This window comes from Neomonachus schauinslandi, chromosome 13, assembly GCF_002201575.2.
Source record: "Neomonachus schauinslandi chromosome 13, ASM220157v2, whole genome shotgun sequence".
NCBI lineage: Eukaryota > Metazoa > Chordata > Mammalia > Carnivora > Phocidae > Neomonachus > Neomonachus schauinslandi.
Window position 1 is genome coordinate 88,840,251 of NC_058415.1, and position 18,706 is coordinate 88,858,956.

General features: G+C 50.4%; 1 protein-coding gene across 1 annotated transcript in view; it reads right to left on the minus strand.

Annotated features, from left to right (window-relative positions):
- Positions 1-11,323: 11,323 nt before the first annotated feature.
- Positions 11,324-18,706, minus strand: part of RAPGEF1 (Rap guanine nucleotide exchange factor 1) — a 71,616-nt gene continuing 64,233 nt past the window's right edge. The window contains exons 21-27 of the mRNA XM_044920437.1: positions 17,852-17,936; positions 17,617-17,711; positions 16,202-16,280; positions 16,008-16,109; positions 14,701-14,798; positions 13,764-13,892; positions 11,324-13,474 (exon numbers count right to left, since the gene is read on the minus strand). Coding sequence (XP_044776372.1) covers positions 13,324-13,474; positions 13,764-13,892; positions 14,701-14,798; positions 16,008-16,109; positions 16,202-16,280; positions 17,617-17,711; positions 17,852-17,936 — 739 coding nt within the window. The 3' untranslated portion in view covers positions 11,324-13,323. The remainder of the gene's footprint in view (positions 13,475-13,763; positions 13,893-14,700; positions 14,799-16,007; positions 16,110-16,201; positions 16,281-17,616; positions 17,712-17,851; positions 17,937-18,706) is intronic.

Below are 18,706 nucleotides of genomic sequence, written 5' to 3' on the forward strand. Positions count from 1 at the left end.
TGTATGTTGATTCTCTATATTTTAAACTGCTGAGACGTTGCTGTTTTATACAGTTGATGCTCATTTAGGTTTATCCACATATTGGCTGTTTTTTATTCCTTCTTGCACATCGGACCTTCCATTTGGGATGATTTTCCTTCTTCCTGAAAACATTTTGTTTTTTCCTAGTGTAGGTCTGAGGACGAATTCTGTTTTTGGCCGACAGTATCTTGATTTTTACCTTCATTCTTGGAAGATATTTTGAGTGGATGTAGAATTTTGGTGGGTTGTTTTCTTTCAGCACTTGAAGATCTCATTCCATCGACTTCTGTCCCCTTACTTCTGTTGAGTCTAATTGTTGTACCTTTGGAGCTAATGTGCCCTTTTCGTGCTTCTCTGTCTGCTTAAAGATGTTCTTTTTGTCGTTGGTTTTCAGAAGTTTAACCATGCTGTGCTTAGATACATATTTCTTTTTAATTATCCTGCTTGGGATAAGGCTTCTTGAATCTAGGGCTTGGTTTTTTTTAGTCAAGGACCAATCAGGAGACATAAACAGTGGAGTAATTTGAACAGAGAAAGATTAATAGAATTTTGAACTATGACAGGAGAGAACAAGGAAGGTAGAAAGAGAATGATAAAAGTTACCCTAGAGCTGAAGGGGAATACCTAAGGAAGGCAGACGTAGGAGGGCCCAATTCCCAAGGCTGGGATTCAGAAGTCCCTGGAGAAGGTGTGGTTGTAAAGAAACTCACTGTGTTGTGTTGCCCGGACCAGAGCTGGGGCAGGGCTGGATGAGCAGGACTGATCCCTTGGAGGTACAGATGGGCCAACTCTGGTAGGTGAGCATGCGTGTGGAGCTGGGAACCTGCTTGTCAGCCGGTGCACAAGTCTGAGGTTTGCACTGTCCGTGTCTGGGGGGCCGCAGCGAGCTGGTCCCCAGGCCCGGGCTGAGCTGCAAGCCTGCTGAGAGAGTGCAGGGTGGGGGTGCATGGCTGGGCAGGATGCCACTGGATGTCTCTCCACACGTGTGTCTAGCAGCCGTGTGGCCAGAGCAGGAGCGAGCTGAGCGCCACAACCACAGCCCTTCCCCTCCGCATTCCTGCAGGGCTCCCCTCTGACAAAACGCTGCGAAGGGGAAATGCAAGGAAAGCGTAGACTGGGGCACGAGAAGCAGCAAACTGATAACTGGTACGATCAGTTTTGGAGTTTTGTTTTTTAAAAATAGCTTTATTGAGCTATAATTTACAGACCCTAAAACTCACTCATTTTTGCGTGCACAATTCAGTTATATTTAGTAAAGTTACCATCATGATGATCCAGTTTTTAAAAAAGTCCATCACCCCAAAGCTGCCTCATGCCCATGTGCAGTCTATCTGCTGCGCCTCCAGGCACCCACCCATCAGCTTTCGGTCTCTAGATGCGTTTCTCTGCACACTGCATAGAAATGGAAGCAGGGAATATGCTGTCTTTCATGTCCATGTTTTTGAGGTTCATCCATGTTGTAGCATGATGGCAGGTCATTTCTTGTTAAGTAGCGCTCTGTTGTATGGAGATAGTCTGTCCATCCTTTTACAAGTTGGTGGGTATTCGAATTGTTTCCATTTGAGGCTGTTACGAATAAGAATGCTCCTCTGTATACTGTCTGTGCTCTAACCTTCTTCCTGTTCTTCTGGTGCTCCAGTTACACTTCGGATTTTTATTTTTTATTTTATTTTTAAAGTTTTACTTATTTTTCTTTAAAAAATTCTTTTTTATATTTAAATTTTCCTTAGTTAACATTCAGTGCAGTACTCTTTTCTGGATCCAGTTACACTTTGGGCACGCCCAGGTCTATTCCCACCTGTGGTGTCCGTCCTCTTCTCTCTTGGGGCTTCATTCTACCTGTGGCTCCTTCTCTGTCTCCAGGTCACTGATTCTGTTAAGCATATTCACTGAGTTCTTCTTTTTTTTTTTTTTTTTTAAGATTTTATTTATTTATTTGAGAGAGAGAATGAGAGAGAGAGAGAGAGAGCATTAGATGGGGGAGGGTCAGAGGGAGAAGCAGACTCCCTGCTGAGCAGGGAGCCCGATGTGGGACTCAATCCCCGGACTCCAGGATCATGACCTGAGCCGAAGGCAGCCGCGTAACCAACTGAGCCACCCAGGCGCCCTCACTGAGTTCTTCTTAGCAGTTACCGTATATTTCGGTTCTGGAATTTCCACTTGTCCTCTGTTTACATTTCCCTATTATTCACCCAAATTCTCAATCTCTTACTCCTAGAACAGAGTAGGCACTGTGCTTTCCAAATCCCAGCCCCTGTAGGTATTTTTTTATTTAAGATTTTATTTATTTGTATTTATTTCACAGACAGCACACACGCATGAGCAGGAGGGGGAGCAGAAGGGGAGGAAGGAGCAGGGGGAAAGAATCTCAAGCAGACTCTGCTCTGAGCATGGAGCCCAAGGTGGGGCTCAGTCTCAAGACCCGAGATCATAACCTGAGCTGAAACGCAAGAGTTGGATGCTCAACCAGCTGGGCCCCTCAGGTGCCCCACTGTGGGTCTTTTTCGGTTCATGCTTCTTGTCTCCTTGCATCCTTGGTTATTTCTTTGCTGTATATGAAAAACTAAAGAACTAATTTGAGGCCTAGGATGATGTTCACCTCCTCTGGTGAGGCTTTGTTTTTATTTGCTTCTGGCAGGTGCCTGGGACGCCAGCTGTCCACTTTCAGGATTGAGAGGATTTGAAGCGGGCTCAGTCCCTGTGAGGGCCAGTATGCTTGTAGTCTCCCTTATCCCCGGAGGGTGCTTCCTTGGGTTCTCAATTCAAGGCATGGTGAGTTCTGGACTCTCTTATTTTAAATTCCCTTTTATCAGAAGTGCTGCAGAGCTTCCCGGCTACCCCTTCTGGAATCGGCAGGTGCCTTTACCATGTGGCTCCAAATGTCAGGCTTACTTCTCTGGGTTTCTATCTCCTCCTGATGCGAGGGCCAATCATTCATTCATTTGCTGGCTTTCTGATGAATTCAGGCAGTGATTAAAAATATTTTGTACAGCTTTCCTAGCAGGAGGGCTGGTCTGAATTACCAAGTCTGCCACTACCATAAGTAAATTTTTTTTTTTTTTTAGATTTTATTTATTTGACAGAGAGACACAGCGAGAGAGGGAACACAGGCAGGGGGAGTGGGAGAGGGAGAAGCAGGCTTCCCGTGGAGCAGGGAGCCCGATGCGGGGCTCGATCCCAGGACCCCGGGATCATGACCTGAGCTGAAAGCCGACACTTAACGACTGGGCCACCCAGGTGCCCCCAGAAGTAGAAATTCTTAAACATTTTTAGAAGAAACTTGTCAAGGACCATGTGACATCCTTTTGGAATTTCTCTGGAATACTTTTGAATGTATACATTGGGGAATAAATGACATCTTTAAGAAAGGTAATCTTCCGGGGCGCCTGGGTGGCTCAGTTGTTAAGCATCTGCCTTCGGCTCAGGTCATGATCCCAGGGTTCTGGGATCGAGCCCCACGTCGGGCTCCCTGCTCAGGCGGGAAGCCCTCTTCTCCCTCTCCACTCCCCCTGCTTGTATTCCCTCTCTCACTGGCTCTCTCTGTCAAATAAATAAATAAAATCTTAAAAAAAAAAAAAAAAAAAAAAAAAGAAAGGTAATCTTCCTACCCACAAAAGATGTCTCTCAACCTATTAAAGTCTTTTTAAATAAAATCTTATTTTTGATTTATATTCTGGGGTATAACTGACCTACAGCATCGTATTTCAGGTGTACAGGTAAAGATCCGACATTTGTATATCCTGTGAAATGATCACCACAGTAAGTCCAGTTTACATCTGTCACTATATGAAGTAAGAAAATTTTTTTCTTGTGATGATGACTCTTAAGATCTACCGTTAGCAACTTTCAAACATGCAGTACAGTGTTGATTACATCACCATGCTGTACATCCTCTCCCCGTGACTTATACCCAGAGGTTTGTAGGTCTGTACCTTTTGACCCTCTTCACCTATTTGGCCTGCCCTCCATTCCTTGCCTTTGGCAAATACCGGAGCATGCACAGAACATGGGGATGCACGTATCTTTTTGAATTAGTGCTTTTGTCATCTTTGGATAAGTATCTGTAAGTGGAATCGCTGGATCATATGGTAATTTTGTTTTGTTTTTTTTAAAGATTTTTATTTATTTATTTGACAGAGAGAGAGAGACACACAGCAAGAGGGAACACAAGCAGGGGGAGGTGGGGAGGGAGAAGCAGGCTTCCAGAGGAGCAGGGAGCCTGATGTGGGGCTCAATCCCACGACCCTGGGATCATGACCTGAGCCGAAGGCAGACGCCCAACAACCGAGCCACGCAGGCACCCCTCATATGGTAGTTCTATTCTTAGTATCTTTGGGAAGCTCTGTGCTATTTTCCACAGTGGTTACACGGGCTTACATTCCTGGCTGGGTACAAGGGTTCCTTTTTCTCTCCATATCCTCACCAACACTGATTATTTCTTGTTTCTCATACTAGCCATCCTAACAGGTGTGAGGTGATAGCTCATTGCAATTTTGATTTGCATTTCCCTGATGATGACTGATGTTGAACATCTTTTCATGCACCTGTTGACCATTTGTACGTTTTTTTTTTTTTTTAAAGATTTTATTTATTTATTCATGAGAGACAGAGAGAGAGAGGCAGAGGGAGAAGCAGGCTCCCAAGGAGCAGGGAGCCCGATGCGGGACTCAATCCTAGGACCCTGGGATCGTGACCTGAGCCGAAGGCAGACGCTTAACCATCTGAGCCACCCAGGCGCCCACCATTTGTACGTTTTTAAGAAAAATGTCTATTCGGATCTTCTGCCCATTTTTTTTGTCAGATTGGGTTTTTTGTTTTTGTTTTTTTTTCTTTGAAGGTTTTAAAAAAAATTATTTGACAGAGACAGCACAAGTGGCAGGGAGGGGGCAGAGGGAGAGGGAGAAGCAGACTCCCTGCTGAGCAGGGAGCCTGACTCGGGGCTCAATCCCAGGACCCTGAGATCATGACCTGAGCCAAATGCAGCTGCCACCCAGGCACCTTATTAGATTGGTTTTTGCTATGAAGTTGTAAAAGTGCTTTATGTAGTTTGGATATTAGCCCTGTATCAGGTATGATTTGCAAATATTTTCTCACATTCAGTATGTTGCCTTTTCATTTTGTTGGTTTCTTTTGCTGTGCAGAAGCTTTTTAGTTTGATGTAGTTCCACTTGCTTATTTTTACTTTTGCTTTTGGTGTCAAATCCAAAAAAATCATTGCCAAGACTGATGTCAGGGAGCTTTCTGCTTATGTTTTCCTCTAGAAGCTTTATGGTTTGTCTTAAATTCAAGTCTTTAATCTATTTTGAGTTAATTTTTGTGTATGGTGTAAGAAAGTGGTCCAGTTTTTTTCTTTTTTAAGTAGCCTCCACACCCAGTGTGGAGCCCAACGTGGGGCTTGAACTCATGACCTTGAGATCAAGATCTGAGTGGAGATCAAGAGTTGGATGCTTAACTGGCTGAGCCACCCAAGAGCCCATGTCCAGTTTTATTCTTTTGGATGTGGCTGTTCAGTTTTCCCAGCACTATTAAAGAGACTCTCATTTCTCTATTGTATGTTCTTGGCTCCTCTGCCGTAAATTAATTGACCATATACTCATGGGTTTATTTCTGGGCTCCTTGTTTCATTGACCTGTGTTTTTTGTTTTTTTTTTAATTACAGGCACCTGGGTGGCTCAGTTGTTAAGTGTCTGCCTTCGGCTCGGGTCATGATCCCAGAGTCCTGGGATCGAGCCCCTCATCGGGCTCCCTGCTCGGCGGGAGGCCTGCTTCTCCCTCTCCCACTACCCCTGCTTGTGTTCCCTCTCTCTCTGTCTCTCTCTGTTGAAAAATAAAATCTTTAAAAATAAATAAATTAAATAAATAAATTACAATCTCTCTGACATACAGGATGAAATCAGGGAGTCTGATGCTTTATTCTTCTTTCTCAAGATTGCTTTGGCTATTCACGGTCTTTTGTGGTTCCGTACAAATTTTAGGATCACTTTATTTCCGTGGAAAATGCCATTAGGATTTTGATAGAGATTGCACTGCATCTGTGCACTGCTTTGGTAGAATGGACATTTTAACGTGTTCTTCCCACCCATTAGCATGGGGTAGCTTTCCATTTATTTGTGTCTTCAATTTCTTTTATTAATATCGTCTTATTTTCAGAGTACAGGTCTCTTTCACCTTCTTGGTTAAATTTATTCCTAGGTATTTTCTTTTGATGCAATTGTAAATGTGTTATTAATGTCTTTTTCTCATAGTTCATTAGTAGTAGTTAGAAATGCAGTGGATTTTTGGCTCTGATTTTGTATCCTGCAACTTCACTGAATTCATTCAAGTTTTTTGGCAGAACTTTTAGGGTTTTCTATATATGATATCATGTCATCTGCAAATTATGAGTTTTATTTCTTCCTTTTCAATGTGGATGCCTTCTGTTTCTTTTTGGTGCCTAATTGCTGTGGCTAGGACTTCCAGTACTATGTTGAATAACAGTGGTGAGAGTGGGCATCCTCGACTTGTTCCTGATCTTGGAGGAAAAACTTTCAGCTTCTCACCACTGAGAATGATCCTAGGTGTGGACTTGTCATATATGGTGGCCTTTCTTATATTGAGGTGTGTTCCCTCTATACCCACTTCATTGAAGAGTTTTTATCATAAATCGATGTTGACTTTTGTCACTTTTTCTGCACCTATTGGGATGATCCTATGATTTTTTCCTTCATTTTGTTAATGTAGTGAGTGTATCACATTTGTGTGTGTGTTGAATGCTCCCTGGAATCCCATTCCACTTGGGTCATGGTGCATGATCCTTTTAATGTATTGTTGAATTTGGTTTGCTATCGTTTATTGAGGATGTTTGCATTTGTGTGAATCAGGGCCACTGGCCTGTGATTTTCTTTTTTCTTAAGATTTTATTTATTTGACAGAGAGCGAGCACACACATGCAGGGGGAGAAGCAGGCAGAGGAAGCAGGCTCCCCGCCGAGCAGGGAGCCCGATGCGGGGCTCGATCCCAGGACCCTGGGACCATGACCCGAGCCGAAGGCAGATGCTTAACCGACTGAGCCACCCAGGCGCCCCGGCCTGTGATTTTCTCTTCCTGTGGCCTCCTCGTCTTGTTTTGGTATCAGGGTAATGGCCTCGTAAACTGAGTGTGGGCGTGTTCCCTCTGCTTCTATTTTTGGAGGTGTTGGAAGAAGACTGCTATTCATTCTTTGACTGTTTGGTAGAGTTCATCAATGAAGCCATGTGGTTCTGGACTTGTGTTTGTTGGGAGGTTTTTGATGAACTGATTCAGTCTCCTTACTAGTAGTTGGTCTGTTCAGTTTTTTTAAATTTTCACGATTCTGTCTTGGTAGGTTGTATGTTTCTAGGAATTTATTGACCTCTTCTAGATTGTCAAATTATTGGCATATAATTGTTCATAATAGTCTCTTTACGATCCTTTGTATTTCTGTGGTATCTGTTGTAACATCAATTTTTTTTAAGTAAGCTCTAAGCCCAATGTGGGGCTTGAACTCATGACCCTGAGATCAAGAGTCCCATGCTTTACTGATTGAGCCAGCCAGGTGCACCTCCCCTCCCCTTTTTAGTTGTAACATCATTTTCATTTCTGATTGAGTACTCTCTTGGGGAGTCTAGCTAAAGGTTTGTCAATTTTGTCTTTTTAGTCTCTCTTTCTGATCTTTGTTATTTCCTTCCTTCTCCTAACTTTGGGCTTTATTTGTTCTCTTCCTAGTTCCTTGAGGTTGCTTGTAAGTCAGGTTGTTTTAGTTTTTTCCTATCACCTTCCCCCTTAGAATGGCTTTTGCTACACCCCATATGTTTGATATTATTTCCATTTTCATTTGTTCAAGGTATTTTTTTTTTCAAGATTTTATTTGAGAGAGAGAGAGGAGAGAGAGAGAGAACATGAGAGGGAGGAGGGTAAGAGGAAGAAGCAGACTCCCCGCTGAGCTGGGAGCCCGATGCGGACTCGATCCTGGGACTCCAGGATCGTGACCTGAGCTGAAGGCAGTCACTTAACCAGCTGAGCCACCCCGGCGCCCTGTTCAAGGTATTTTCTGATTTCTCCTTTGACCAGTTGGTGGTTCAGTTGCATGTTGTTTACTCTCCACATAACGCTTTTCCAGTTTTCTTTTTGTAACTGATTTCTAGTTTCATATTATTCTGGTTAGAAAAGATGCTTGATAGGATTTCAATCTTCTTATATTAAGACTTGTTTTGTGGCCTAACATCTATGTTCCATGGAGAATGTTCCATGTGCGTTTGAGAATGTGTATTCTGTTGCTTTTGGATGGAATGTTCTATCCAGTCCTTCTAGTCTAATGTGTCCTTTAAGGCTGATGGTTCCTTATTGGTTTTCTGTTTGGATGATCTGTCGATGTGAATGGCATACTTAAATCCTTTATTATTCTATTGCTGTCCTTTCCCCCCTTTAGGTCTATTAATATTTGCTGTGTATAAAGGTGTTCCTATGTTGGTACAAAAGTATTTAAAATTGCTATATCCTCTTTTTTGGAGGATAAAGGTTTCACTTAAGACTTGTGATGCCAGCATAAATGAGAGCCTTCAAGAATTGGTTTTTAAGGGCGCCTGGGTGGCTCAGTCGTTAAGCGTCTGCCTTCGGCTCAGGTCATGATCCCAGTGTCCTGGGATCGAGTCCCGCATTGGGTTCCCTGCTCAGCGGGAAGCCTGCTTCACTCTCTCCCTCTCCCGCTCCCCTTGCTTGTGTTCCCTCTCTCGCTGTGTCTCTGTCAAATTAATAAATAAAATCTTTAAAAAAAAAATTGGTTTTTAATTGTTGATTGTATTATCAGAACATATTCAACTTTTTTTTCTGACTCTACAGCTAACTACCTTCGAAGATTCCTTTTTTTTTTTTTTAGAGCGAGAGTGCACAAGTTGGGTGGGGGTGGGGGGAGGACAGAGAGAGAGAATCCCAAGCAGGCTCCATGCCCAGTGCAGAGCCCAATGAAAGGCTCAGTCTCACGACCCTGAGATCGTGACCTGAACCGAAATCAAGAGTCGAATGCTTAACTGACTAAGCCACCCAGGCACCCCTAAATTTCATTTTTTTTCAGAAGTAGGCTCTATGCCCAACATGGGGCTTTCAGCCACAACCCTGCGATGAAGAGTCGCATGCTCTACTGTCTGAGCCAGCCAGGCAGCCCAGGAGATTTTCTTAGTAATCTCATTTTTTTTTTTTTTTCTTTTCCTGCCACATGGCTAGAGTCTCCAGTACAAGTAGGATCCTTAACTTGTTGATTTTAAAGGAAATGCTCTGAGTATTTTAACGTTAAGTATAACGTTTGCATAAGATTTTTGGAAGGTGACTTTTACCAGATTAAGAAAGTTTTTGATTTCTAAGAGTTTTGAACAAAAATTATTGGTGTTGCACTTCTAACAAAGGCCTTTCTGACGACTGAGGTGATTATATGGTGTTCTTCCTTTAATTTGTTAATATGGTGCATTCAGGAGCAGTTAGGCCATGTTGTGAAAATTTATAAACCCTGAAATCTCAGTAGGTTAGTTTGCACAAGTTCATTTTCTATTCATATATAGTCTAGTGTAGGACACTGGGGGTGGTCCCTGTCTGGTCTCCCTCCACTTGGAACTCTGCCATCTAAGTGTGTCATGGTGGGGAAAGAGTGAGCATGAAGGTGGCACACTTGCCGAGTTCCCAGGCCCAAGTGACATGTGTCTGGCTCCTCATGGACCTCCCTGCAGGGGGCTGGGAAGCAGAGTTTCCCCTGTGCCCAGGAAGGAGAGGTGCTCTGGATGTGGGCACCCAAATAAGCTGTTGAGCATAAGAAATCTAGAATGTTCACCAGCTTACTGACATTCCATCCTTGCATTTGTGAGTAAGCCCAGCGTGGCCAGGGAGTACTGATTTTTATATGCTGCTGGTTTGGGGTTGCTAAGATTATTTTAGAAGTTTTGCGCAAGTATTTGCCTGTAATTTTTCTTGGACTGTTGTCTGGGTTTGATGTCAAGACTATTCTACTCAAGACGAGTTGCGAGGTGTTTCCCCTTTTGTTCTCAGGGGCGTGCGTGTAAGACTGAAGCCACTTGTTCAGGACAACTTGCTGGTAAGCCTGTCTGGACTTGACATAAACCAAGTACCTCTTCTCTGTAGCACTTACCATGGCTGTGATAGTTCACGGGGCTGGGGTGGGGGGATTTTTGGTTAAGAGGAGTGAATGAAGTAAAGTGGTCTGCAGACTGCTTGGGACCCCGGATCTGTGTGTATGTGCATATAAATAATCTTGCCAGACCCTGTTCTAGGTATTAACTCCCTGAGCCTTCACAGACCTGTGAGGTAGAAGCTGTTATTACCCCCGCCCGCAGCTGGAAAAACTGGGAAACAGAGCCGGGGCCACTTACCTATCAGCTGCAGAACCAGGACCAGAGCCCTTATTAGAAGTTCCTCCAGTGCGTCCCCAGCAAATGCAGGACTAGAATGACCCAAACCCTGCCTGACCAGGTTCCTTAAATCATGTACCCCTAGTGAATGAAACAAATTGATGAGTGAGTGATGGTTTAAATGAATGTGCAGGCTCTGCCTCTCACCCTGCTGGAGGGAACCGGGTGCGGCCATCACACCCTCAGAAGACTGGCCCTGCACCACCCATGGCTGGACATGGATTTGAGGTCATCTGAGCCTCCTGAGTTGCTGGGTTAAGCATGCAGGTTCCTAGTCCCCTCTGGGGGTGGCAGGCTCAGCCCAGACGTCCGCACTTGGCCTGTGACCTCCTAGTCACCTGCAGGGAGGTTAGGGCCAGACCAGGCTAGTTCTTGGTATTGGTGGGGAGTAGAGGACTCAGCAGCTGACTGCTTCTCTCTTGGACACTGGGAGATGGGCAGGACACTGAAGGGGGATGACACACAGGCTGGGATTAAGTCCACGGCTCATCATGAGTGGAGGAGAGGTAGCCCACGTCAGACAGAGAAAAGACCGGAACCTATGGGGCTATTTCCCAGCCTGTGCGTGTTGCCTTGGGGGTGGGAGGGGGATGGAATCTTACAGAAGGTGTGCTTTCAAAGACCCTGCTTTAGGGGCTTTGAAAAGTAGCTCCAGGTACCTCTCTGCCCCCTGAATTCCACCCTAGAAATTTCAGTTTTACCAGCACGCTGGGGGAGGGGGAGGGCAGCAAAGGACTTCTGCATTAATCCACTTACAGAGCACAAGAGTGAGGAGGGAAAATTCCAGACGGGCTGGTGGACTCTGTCCCACCCTCCCCAAATGGCCCCAACAGTGGCACACGGCTGTGGGAACTGGGACGTGTGCAGGGGCAGCTCGGATTGTCACTTGGACGCAGCTTTCATTGTGTTTATTTTCCTTTCATATAAAATACAGGTTTGAAATGTCTGCAGGAAGATGCCACTATCAGCCAGGTTAGTGGGGATATATATATATTACAACGTAACAGGGGTGAGGCATGAGGGAGAGGGAGGCGCTTCTGAAGAGTTGGGTTCCTTCTGACCTGGCGTGTGCCCACCCTTCCCTGGCTCCAGCCCCACCTGCAGGGACACCCGGTCCTGGTCCCCAAGACCAATCACAGCCCGGCTGCGGGGCTGGCACAGGGTGGGGCAACTCCCAGAGCCGGGAGGATGTCTTAAGGATGTCAGCCAATAAGTTAAACACCCACGGCCCCTGCGGTTCTCACGCAGGGGCTACCCTGACCCACGGGCTCCCCATCGCCCCAACACTGCTCCCTCCACCTGGCAGGGCTCCCAGAGGAGAGGGGAGGGCAAGTAAAGCCCCCCCCATCTGCTGACGGGTGCGTGAGGCGGAGACTTCGTGTTAGTACTGGGGCCACGGTGGCCCCCCGCACGCAGCAGCATCCAGCAGAGCTGGGCCAGGCGGGGGGCAAGACGGGAAGGGAGACAAGACCGCAGTGAGGGGACTCAAAGTGGGCACCAAGCCCACCCCACACTGCTGAAGAACAAAAACCACACGCTTTAAATAAGAAAGTGACACGTCTGGCCTGCAGCGGCCAGCCCGCTACACGAGGGGACTCCACTGGCAGTATGTCCAGGACCCCAAAACAAGCGCGGAGAAAGCCGCTCAAAACTCAGGAAGGACTCAAAGTGACATGGTTGTTTAAGAAGTTCGATCCTGGCATCTGCCTGACCAAGTCCCAAGCCCGGGAGAAGCAAGCGCTCAGTCACGCAAACCAGCACCCAAGGGGTGTGGGGGCAGCGGCCTGGCCCGCGTGCAGGACCTCCCTGCACACCTGCCTCCGACAGCCCACCTCACCAGCGAGCGCTGTGTCCGACAAGGAAGCTGGAGAGAGCAAGTGCGCCGCAGGGCAGGAGCCGGGACCGCTCAGCCTCAGCGGGCGCCCCCATCCGTCAGAGACCTCCCGTCCTTCCCCGGGCAGAGCTCACTGCGCACTGGTGGAAAGGGCGGAGGAGCACGCCCCTGGCGCCACCAGGAGGGAGCAGGGTAGGAGGGGAGCCCATGGGGGCAGGGGGACAGGAGATGGAGTTTAAGGCACACAGCAAACGACAGAAGAGGGGTCTGCCGGCCTTCCCCAGGACAGAAAGGCCCCTCCACTCTCCCAACTTCACTCACCCCGGAACGCCTGGCCCCGGCTCAGGTACACCTACGTCCTCCCTTGCTCCATCTTCTTCCCAGCTCCCCAAAGCGCCAGGTGGTCGGGGAGATGAAGGGATGGGAAGAGGACGGTTCTGAGGGCCAGTACTGTGACGGGAGCGCCAGCCCCAGGCCTACTGAAAGGCCACCTGGTGAACCTCTCTGGGTCACCTCAAAAGCTCACACCATCTTGCATTTAAAAAGCAGGGCAGGGAAAGTAAAAGGAGCCTCCCCGGTCTTCTCTGCTTTCTGCCCACCCGACTGGATGTCCCCTTGCTTCCAGGTCCCCGGGGTACAGCCCCCCACCTTTCAGGGTCCTCCACCCTTGTCATTTCAGCAGGTTCAGGACCCTAGAATGTAGGGAGGGGTGAAGAGTGTCCCACTGTGCCTTGGTCTGCCCATCTCCCTGTGCTGCTCCCAAGCGGGAGGGGGGAGGAGAGAGGAATACAAAGTGAAAGCAGAAACCAAAACCAAAACCAAACCACGGGTTCACAAATCAGGAACGAGACCTGCCTGCTGGCTCCACGGTGGGCCTGGCGTCCGCTCCCACGGAGGAGGGCAGCAGGAAGCTACTGGGGCTCCTGCCCCGCACGGCGGAGGGCTGGCTGGGCCCGGGACACGTGCAGCCTGCCTGAGGACAGGTCCAAAGTCCCTCCCGGTCTCGGAGCCGCCCTCGGAGCCTCTCTCGAGCGTTCTCCTCGCTCACGGCACCTACTTCTAGGTCTTCTCCTCCCGGTCTGTTTTTCTCCTTGTTATGTTCCTAGGTTTGATTTTCAGAGAAAGTTCCCACAGGGCCTCCTCCGCCAGGTGGTCGCTGAAGTCATTGAAGAAGTTTATGATGTCATCATTTCTTCGAATATCGTAGTGCCTGTGGGGGGGCCTCCAGTCAGGGCCGGTGTGGGGCCAGCAGCCCGACGGCCTCCTGGAGGGGCCATGCGCACGGTCCCGGCACCGGAGCTCCCCAGAGGCAGAGAGCTGGCAGCAGAAGCCTGGTCGCCCCTCTCCATGCTGTCCCAGGGAGCCCCCACTTCTTGGCCCACGCCCTGCACCCTCCCTGGAGGTGCTGTGTGGAGAACAAGCTGGCCACCATCTCTGGATGCAGACCCCGTTCCACAGACCCCAGTGTTCCTTCGTCCCCTCCCCATTCCGGTACTCACGCTTGCTGGAAGCACCGCATGCTGTCCAGAATGTTGAACTGCTGCCACCGTTTGGAAAAATTCACCTTCCCGTCAATATAGTCTGGGTTCCCCAGGTGAACAAAGGTGAGGTCCTGCAGGATAAGCCCCCTGGGAGGATGGAGAAGCCCAGTTACTGCTTCGGAGGGCACGTCTGGCCTGTGTTGGTCTCTTCCTGTGTGAACTCCTGACCTAGAAACTGTGGGTCCCTGGGAAAGCCAGCTCAGGTACGGCAGGGGAGCCTTGTAAAATACATGAATAGGAAAAAATAACCCAAAACCAGGGGGGGAGGGAGGCATGGACAGCCTCTTTGTTAACAGGTGCTTCTCATTACAGAGAACGTGAAGCCATAAGGTGAGCGAGGGGGCCCAGCCGGCCACCCCCAGGGGAAAGCAGGGTAGCATTCTGGGAGGGCAGCCCCCACCCCAGGCCACTGTGGAGTCTTCTGCCCCCCTCATGGAGGTTCCCAGTATCTACCAGCTTAGTAAGGGCTCTGACAACAAAGAAACCTGTCTAGCTTTGACTTTTTCCACTATTTCCTTCAGCTAATGTGACTAGGACTGCTTTCCCCAAACCCCCCATTTCCTCGATGCCATGGCTCACACTTGGGGAAACGCTCTCAGGGCTCCTGGGTGACTGACTGCAAGGTGCAGCCAAGTCTGAGGACCCTTGGTGGGGGGAAGCCTGGCAGATGCGGGAAGGAAACGGTAGCGGGACTGGGAGATGGGACAGCAGGACCGTTTACATTGGACCCTTCCTTTCTGTTTTAAAAGTAAAACCTGCTCCTTGTTACATAGTTTAAAGTTAAAATAGAAGTCTAATCGTCTGAGCTGGAAACCTTTAAGGGAGGGTTTCTGTATCTACACCTATGTCTCCCCCAGAGCAGCCGGGGGGCAAACCTGCAGGGAGCTCTACTCACAGGTAGGGGATGCAGGGGGGCTCCACCTCGGAGAGGGCGGCCCGGTAGGCGCGGAAGGAGGACGAACTGTCGATCAGTGTACAGTACTCGGCCAGGCCCTGGGCGGGAGGGATAGTGTGTGAGGGCTGAGACCATGCTGGGGCCCCAGTGCCAGCCTCCTCCCTGACCCACCCGCCGCTGCCCAGCCCTGGGCCCTGCCTCAGGCTACAGGGAGACCGGGCCTGCTGCGGAGAACTGGCTCCCAGGCCCGCATATGCCTGCTGCAGAACCACGGCTCGGAGGGCCTGGAGCCAGGCCTCCTGCTGGGTGCCACCCCGCACTGTAGCCCAAGGAGGCTTCTCACGCACACCAGGAATGGTGCCATCCCTGGCTCCCAGCCTGCCTTTGATCCTCGCTGCGCTCCAGGCAGAGCTGACTAGGCTCAGCAGGTGACCTCACTGAGCTGCTGCTGCTCCCTCCCACCCGCTGCTTGCCTCTTCACCTTTTAGCTGCCTCGGACCCGGAGTGTCACCTCCTCAGGACCTCCTAGGTGTTTCTGTGGCAGCCAGTGTGAATGTCCCACGCTTCTCCATACAACAGACTTACAACTTTCTCTTTATGTCACCCCTTAAGAGAACACCTGGGTGGCCCAGCTAACACCCAGCCCCTATGGGCTTTGCCTCTCTTCTCAAGGAACCTCCCCACACAAGGATAAAGGTCTAGTTCCTTGCCAGGCCTCCCCAAAGCCCTCCTGGTCCAGAGCAGGTCCCCTCCCCAGTGACACAGCCACACTGGCCCCCGTCCTGCTGCTTGAGCGTGCCAGTTTCTAGACGCTTCTGTCCCCTCTGACCGGAATTCCCTTTCTTCCCAGCAAACTCTTCCTATTTGGGTCTTGGTGTGATTGACCATCCCTCAGGGGACCTCCCCGACCCTCAAATGGGCCAGACGACCCCATCCTTTCCCCTTTGGCAATTACCCTAAAGAAATCAATAGGTCTGTCCTGTTCACAGTACGTTCCTAAGGACTAATGCTGCCGGCAGCCCAGAACAGCACCTCCAGAAGCATGGGTGCAAGGAAGGAAGGAAGAAAGCAGTGAAGCAGGGACCCAGGTATGATCCTGCAGCCCAGGCAGCAGGACCCCGTGAGGGGACAAGCCCAGCACAAACCACGCAGCCCCTTCAGGCCCAAAGACTGGAGATTAGCCACAGCAAACGGGGGGTGGGGTTGGGGGGTGGTTGGCAGCTGAGCAGACACCTGAGCACCTTCCCCAACAGCTGGCTCGCCAGGGGCTGGGCGGGCCTCCCACCTCCTCCCTCCCCGCCACTCACCTCCGAGGTCTGCTTCTGCCACTCCAGCCTGCGGATGGGAGCCGAGTCCAGGGCTGAGAGGATGGCCAGGTAGGAGTTAAAGTTGTTCAGCTTCCGTAAGTGCTGCAGAGAGAGGGGAGGAGGCCGTGAGGCAGGCCCAGGGCTGCTGGGCAGGGTCCGAAGGAGGAGACTCTGGGGAGGGCAGCCACAGTTACCTTCATGATCTTGATGAACTTCAACAGCAGCCGCTCCCTGTCCTGGGCTTTTTCTTGTAACATGATTATTGACCGGACCCTGCAGGAACCCATGGGAAAAAGAGATGGCTGAACTGACTGGTCTCCTTCTAGACCCCTAGGTGGTCCTAGTGGAGAGAGAGGGATGTGGACACCTGCACCACATGCCCAGGGCTTTTGAGGTGTCAAGCATAGCTCCCCCCATTTCTGCTCTCGAGGAGCTCACAGCATCCCAGGGATGGGCTGAGAGGTCACAAAGCCTGATGGGGACCTCGGGCCGTGTGTGCAGATGGAGGCTTTATAACATCCAAGCAGAGATTCCCTGACAAGTGCTGACCTGAGCACCCCTGGGGCTGGAAATGCTCCTCACATGGCCTCAGGATTAGTTCAGGAGACGAGTGAGCATGTGGGTTAGACGAGTGAGCATTGAGAATCTGAGCAGCAACCCCAAGGCCAGCCTTGCATGTGGACCTCACCGTGCCCTAGAGACCCTCTGGCTTCACACGGCCACGGCCAGTCCCCTCAGACGGGGTGCTGCCTCTGCTTGTCTTTGGCCCCAGTGAAGGGTGCCTGCCCTGAGCACACCCTGAGGACCATGGCTCAGAGAGGCCCCCCTGCACCTCCTCCTTGGAACCCCGAGGCGTGTGCCCAGCAGGGAGCTGGGTCGGAGGCTGGGCTCAGGGCCGTGTGCAGTTTCCGTCTGCCCTACAAGCCCCTGCTTCCTGTGGCGGCTTGCTACGGCTGAGCTCACACTGCTGAGGAGCGCGGCACTTCCTGTGGTGGCAGAAAAGCCGGCAACGTGGGACATGACCCAGGTTCCCTCCAACAAGCAGTCCTCGGAGCGTCTGACACATCTTGGATGTTCCGTCAGTGGCAGCAGTGGGCTTCGTGGCTACCACGCTCTGACCATCCTCTGTTTGACGCAGAGAGGCTGGGGGCGCCTTGAAGTCACATCTCGAAAAGCTGACCATTCTTTACATATTATAGGGTAAGTGTAGCTTCGGGCTTCGTTTTGCTTTAAGAATTCAGGCCTAGTTCAAGTATTAACGGGAAGGCACTCCTCTGCTGTTCTCTTTCAGGCAGCATCCGTGTGAGGCTCAGCCCTGAGGCCGCCTGGCAGTGGGAAGCTGGGCCGTGACCAGCTCAGGATGGCGCAGTGACCACCCCTGCCACCACCTATGGCAGACATTACTAATCGATCCCGGCTCTCCTCCCCGTCCCAGGCTCCTCCTCAGCCAGCATGCTCTCTGCTGCCTGCAGTTCCCAAGTAATGCCCAGGGTCTCGGAAGGAGCTAGGAGGAAAAGGGCACCTCCTCCTTGTGTGAAGGAGAGCACAGGGACCCAGCCAGACGTGCTGCGATAGAGAACCGGGGCTTCGCACAGCCGCCCCTTCTTACCAGTAGGACATATTGTTGAAGTGCTCCGTGAACTGGGTCAAGTTGGGGCTTTTCTCCTCATTCTGCTCTTTTGCCCAAAGCAAAACCTCAGGAATCTGAAAGAGAAGTAGACCGGATGGAGCTGGAGCCCTCTGGCTTCCTGACGATGGGCAGGTTCTCCTGCTTAGGGACCAGCAGCAGCTGCTCACCCTGGGGCAAGGGACAGCCTTCTTCCCAGCGCTGCTCAACACCATACCTCTATTTTATAAAAGAGCTCAGCATCCAGCAGGGTCAGCTGCTCGGCTATTTCATGGCTGTGAAAGTCATGCAAAGTCCCCGGCCTAGAAGACAGAGGCATGAGATGAGCGGTGGGGACAGGGACAGCGGGAGCTGGCTGGGCGCCGTCCTGCGGCCTCAGAGCCGGGCGGCCAGAGCGAGCAGCCGCCCCAAGCCCGGCCTCACGGCAGGACGACGGCAGCTTCAGAGCTGACCAGTGGCAGGGCAGGACCAGACTGCATTCCTGCTGGGGACCGTGGTGCCTCTGCCGGGTGGGTCCCACTGCCTGAGGATTCAGCCTGACCCCACGGCCGGGGCCCAGTGGGAACAGAGATGGCTCCCCAGGGATGAAGACGGAAACTCGCTGACAAGGAAGTGATGCTTCAACATCTATGACTAGGACACAGGTAACAGACTAGAGCCTGCACAGGTTAGGAATGTTCAGGATGGCCCGGGGGGTGGGGGTGGGGGTGGTCAAGAATTCACAGCTACCATGTTAGTGCTGGGAAGACAAGAGCTGACCACAGCCCGGAATGCATTCACCTGTCCCTTGTCCTAGTAAGTGCCTCCTGCCCTGCTTCCTCACTTCCTGGTTAAAAAGGGGCGTTTGTTTGTTTTTTTTTTTAAATTTTATTTATTTATTTGACAGACACACAGCGAGAGAGGGAACACAAGCAGAGGGAGTGGGAGAGGGAGAAGCAGGCTTCCTGCAGAGCAGGGAGCCCGATGTGGGACTCGATCCCAGGACCCTGGGATCATGACCTGAGCCAAAGGCAGTCGCTTAACCGACTGAGCCACCCAGGCGCCCAAAAGGGGGCGTTTTTTTATTTTTTTA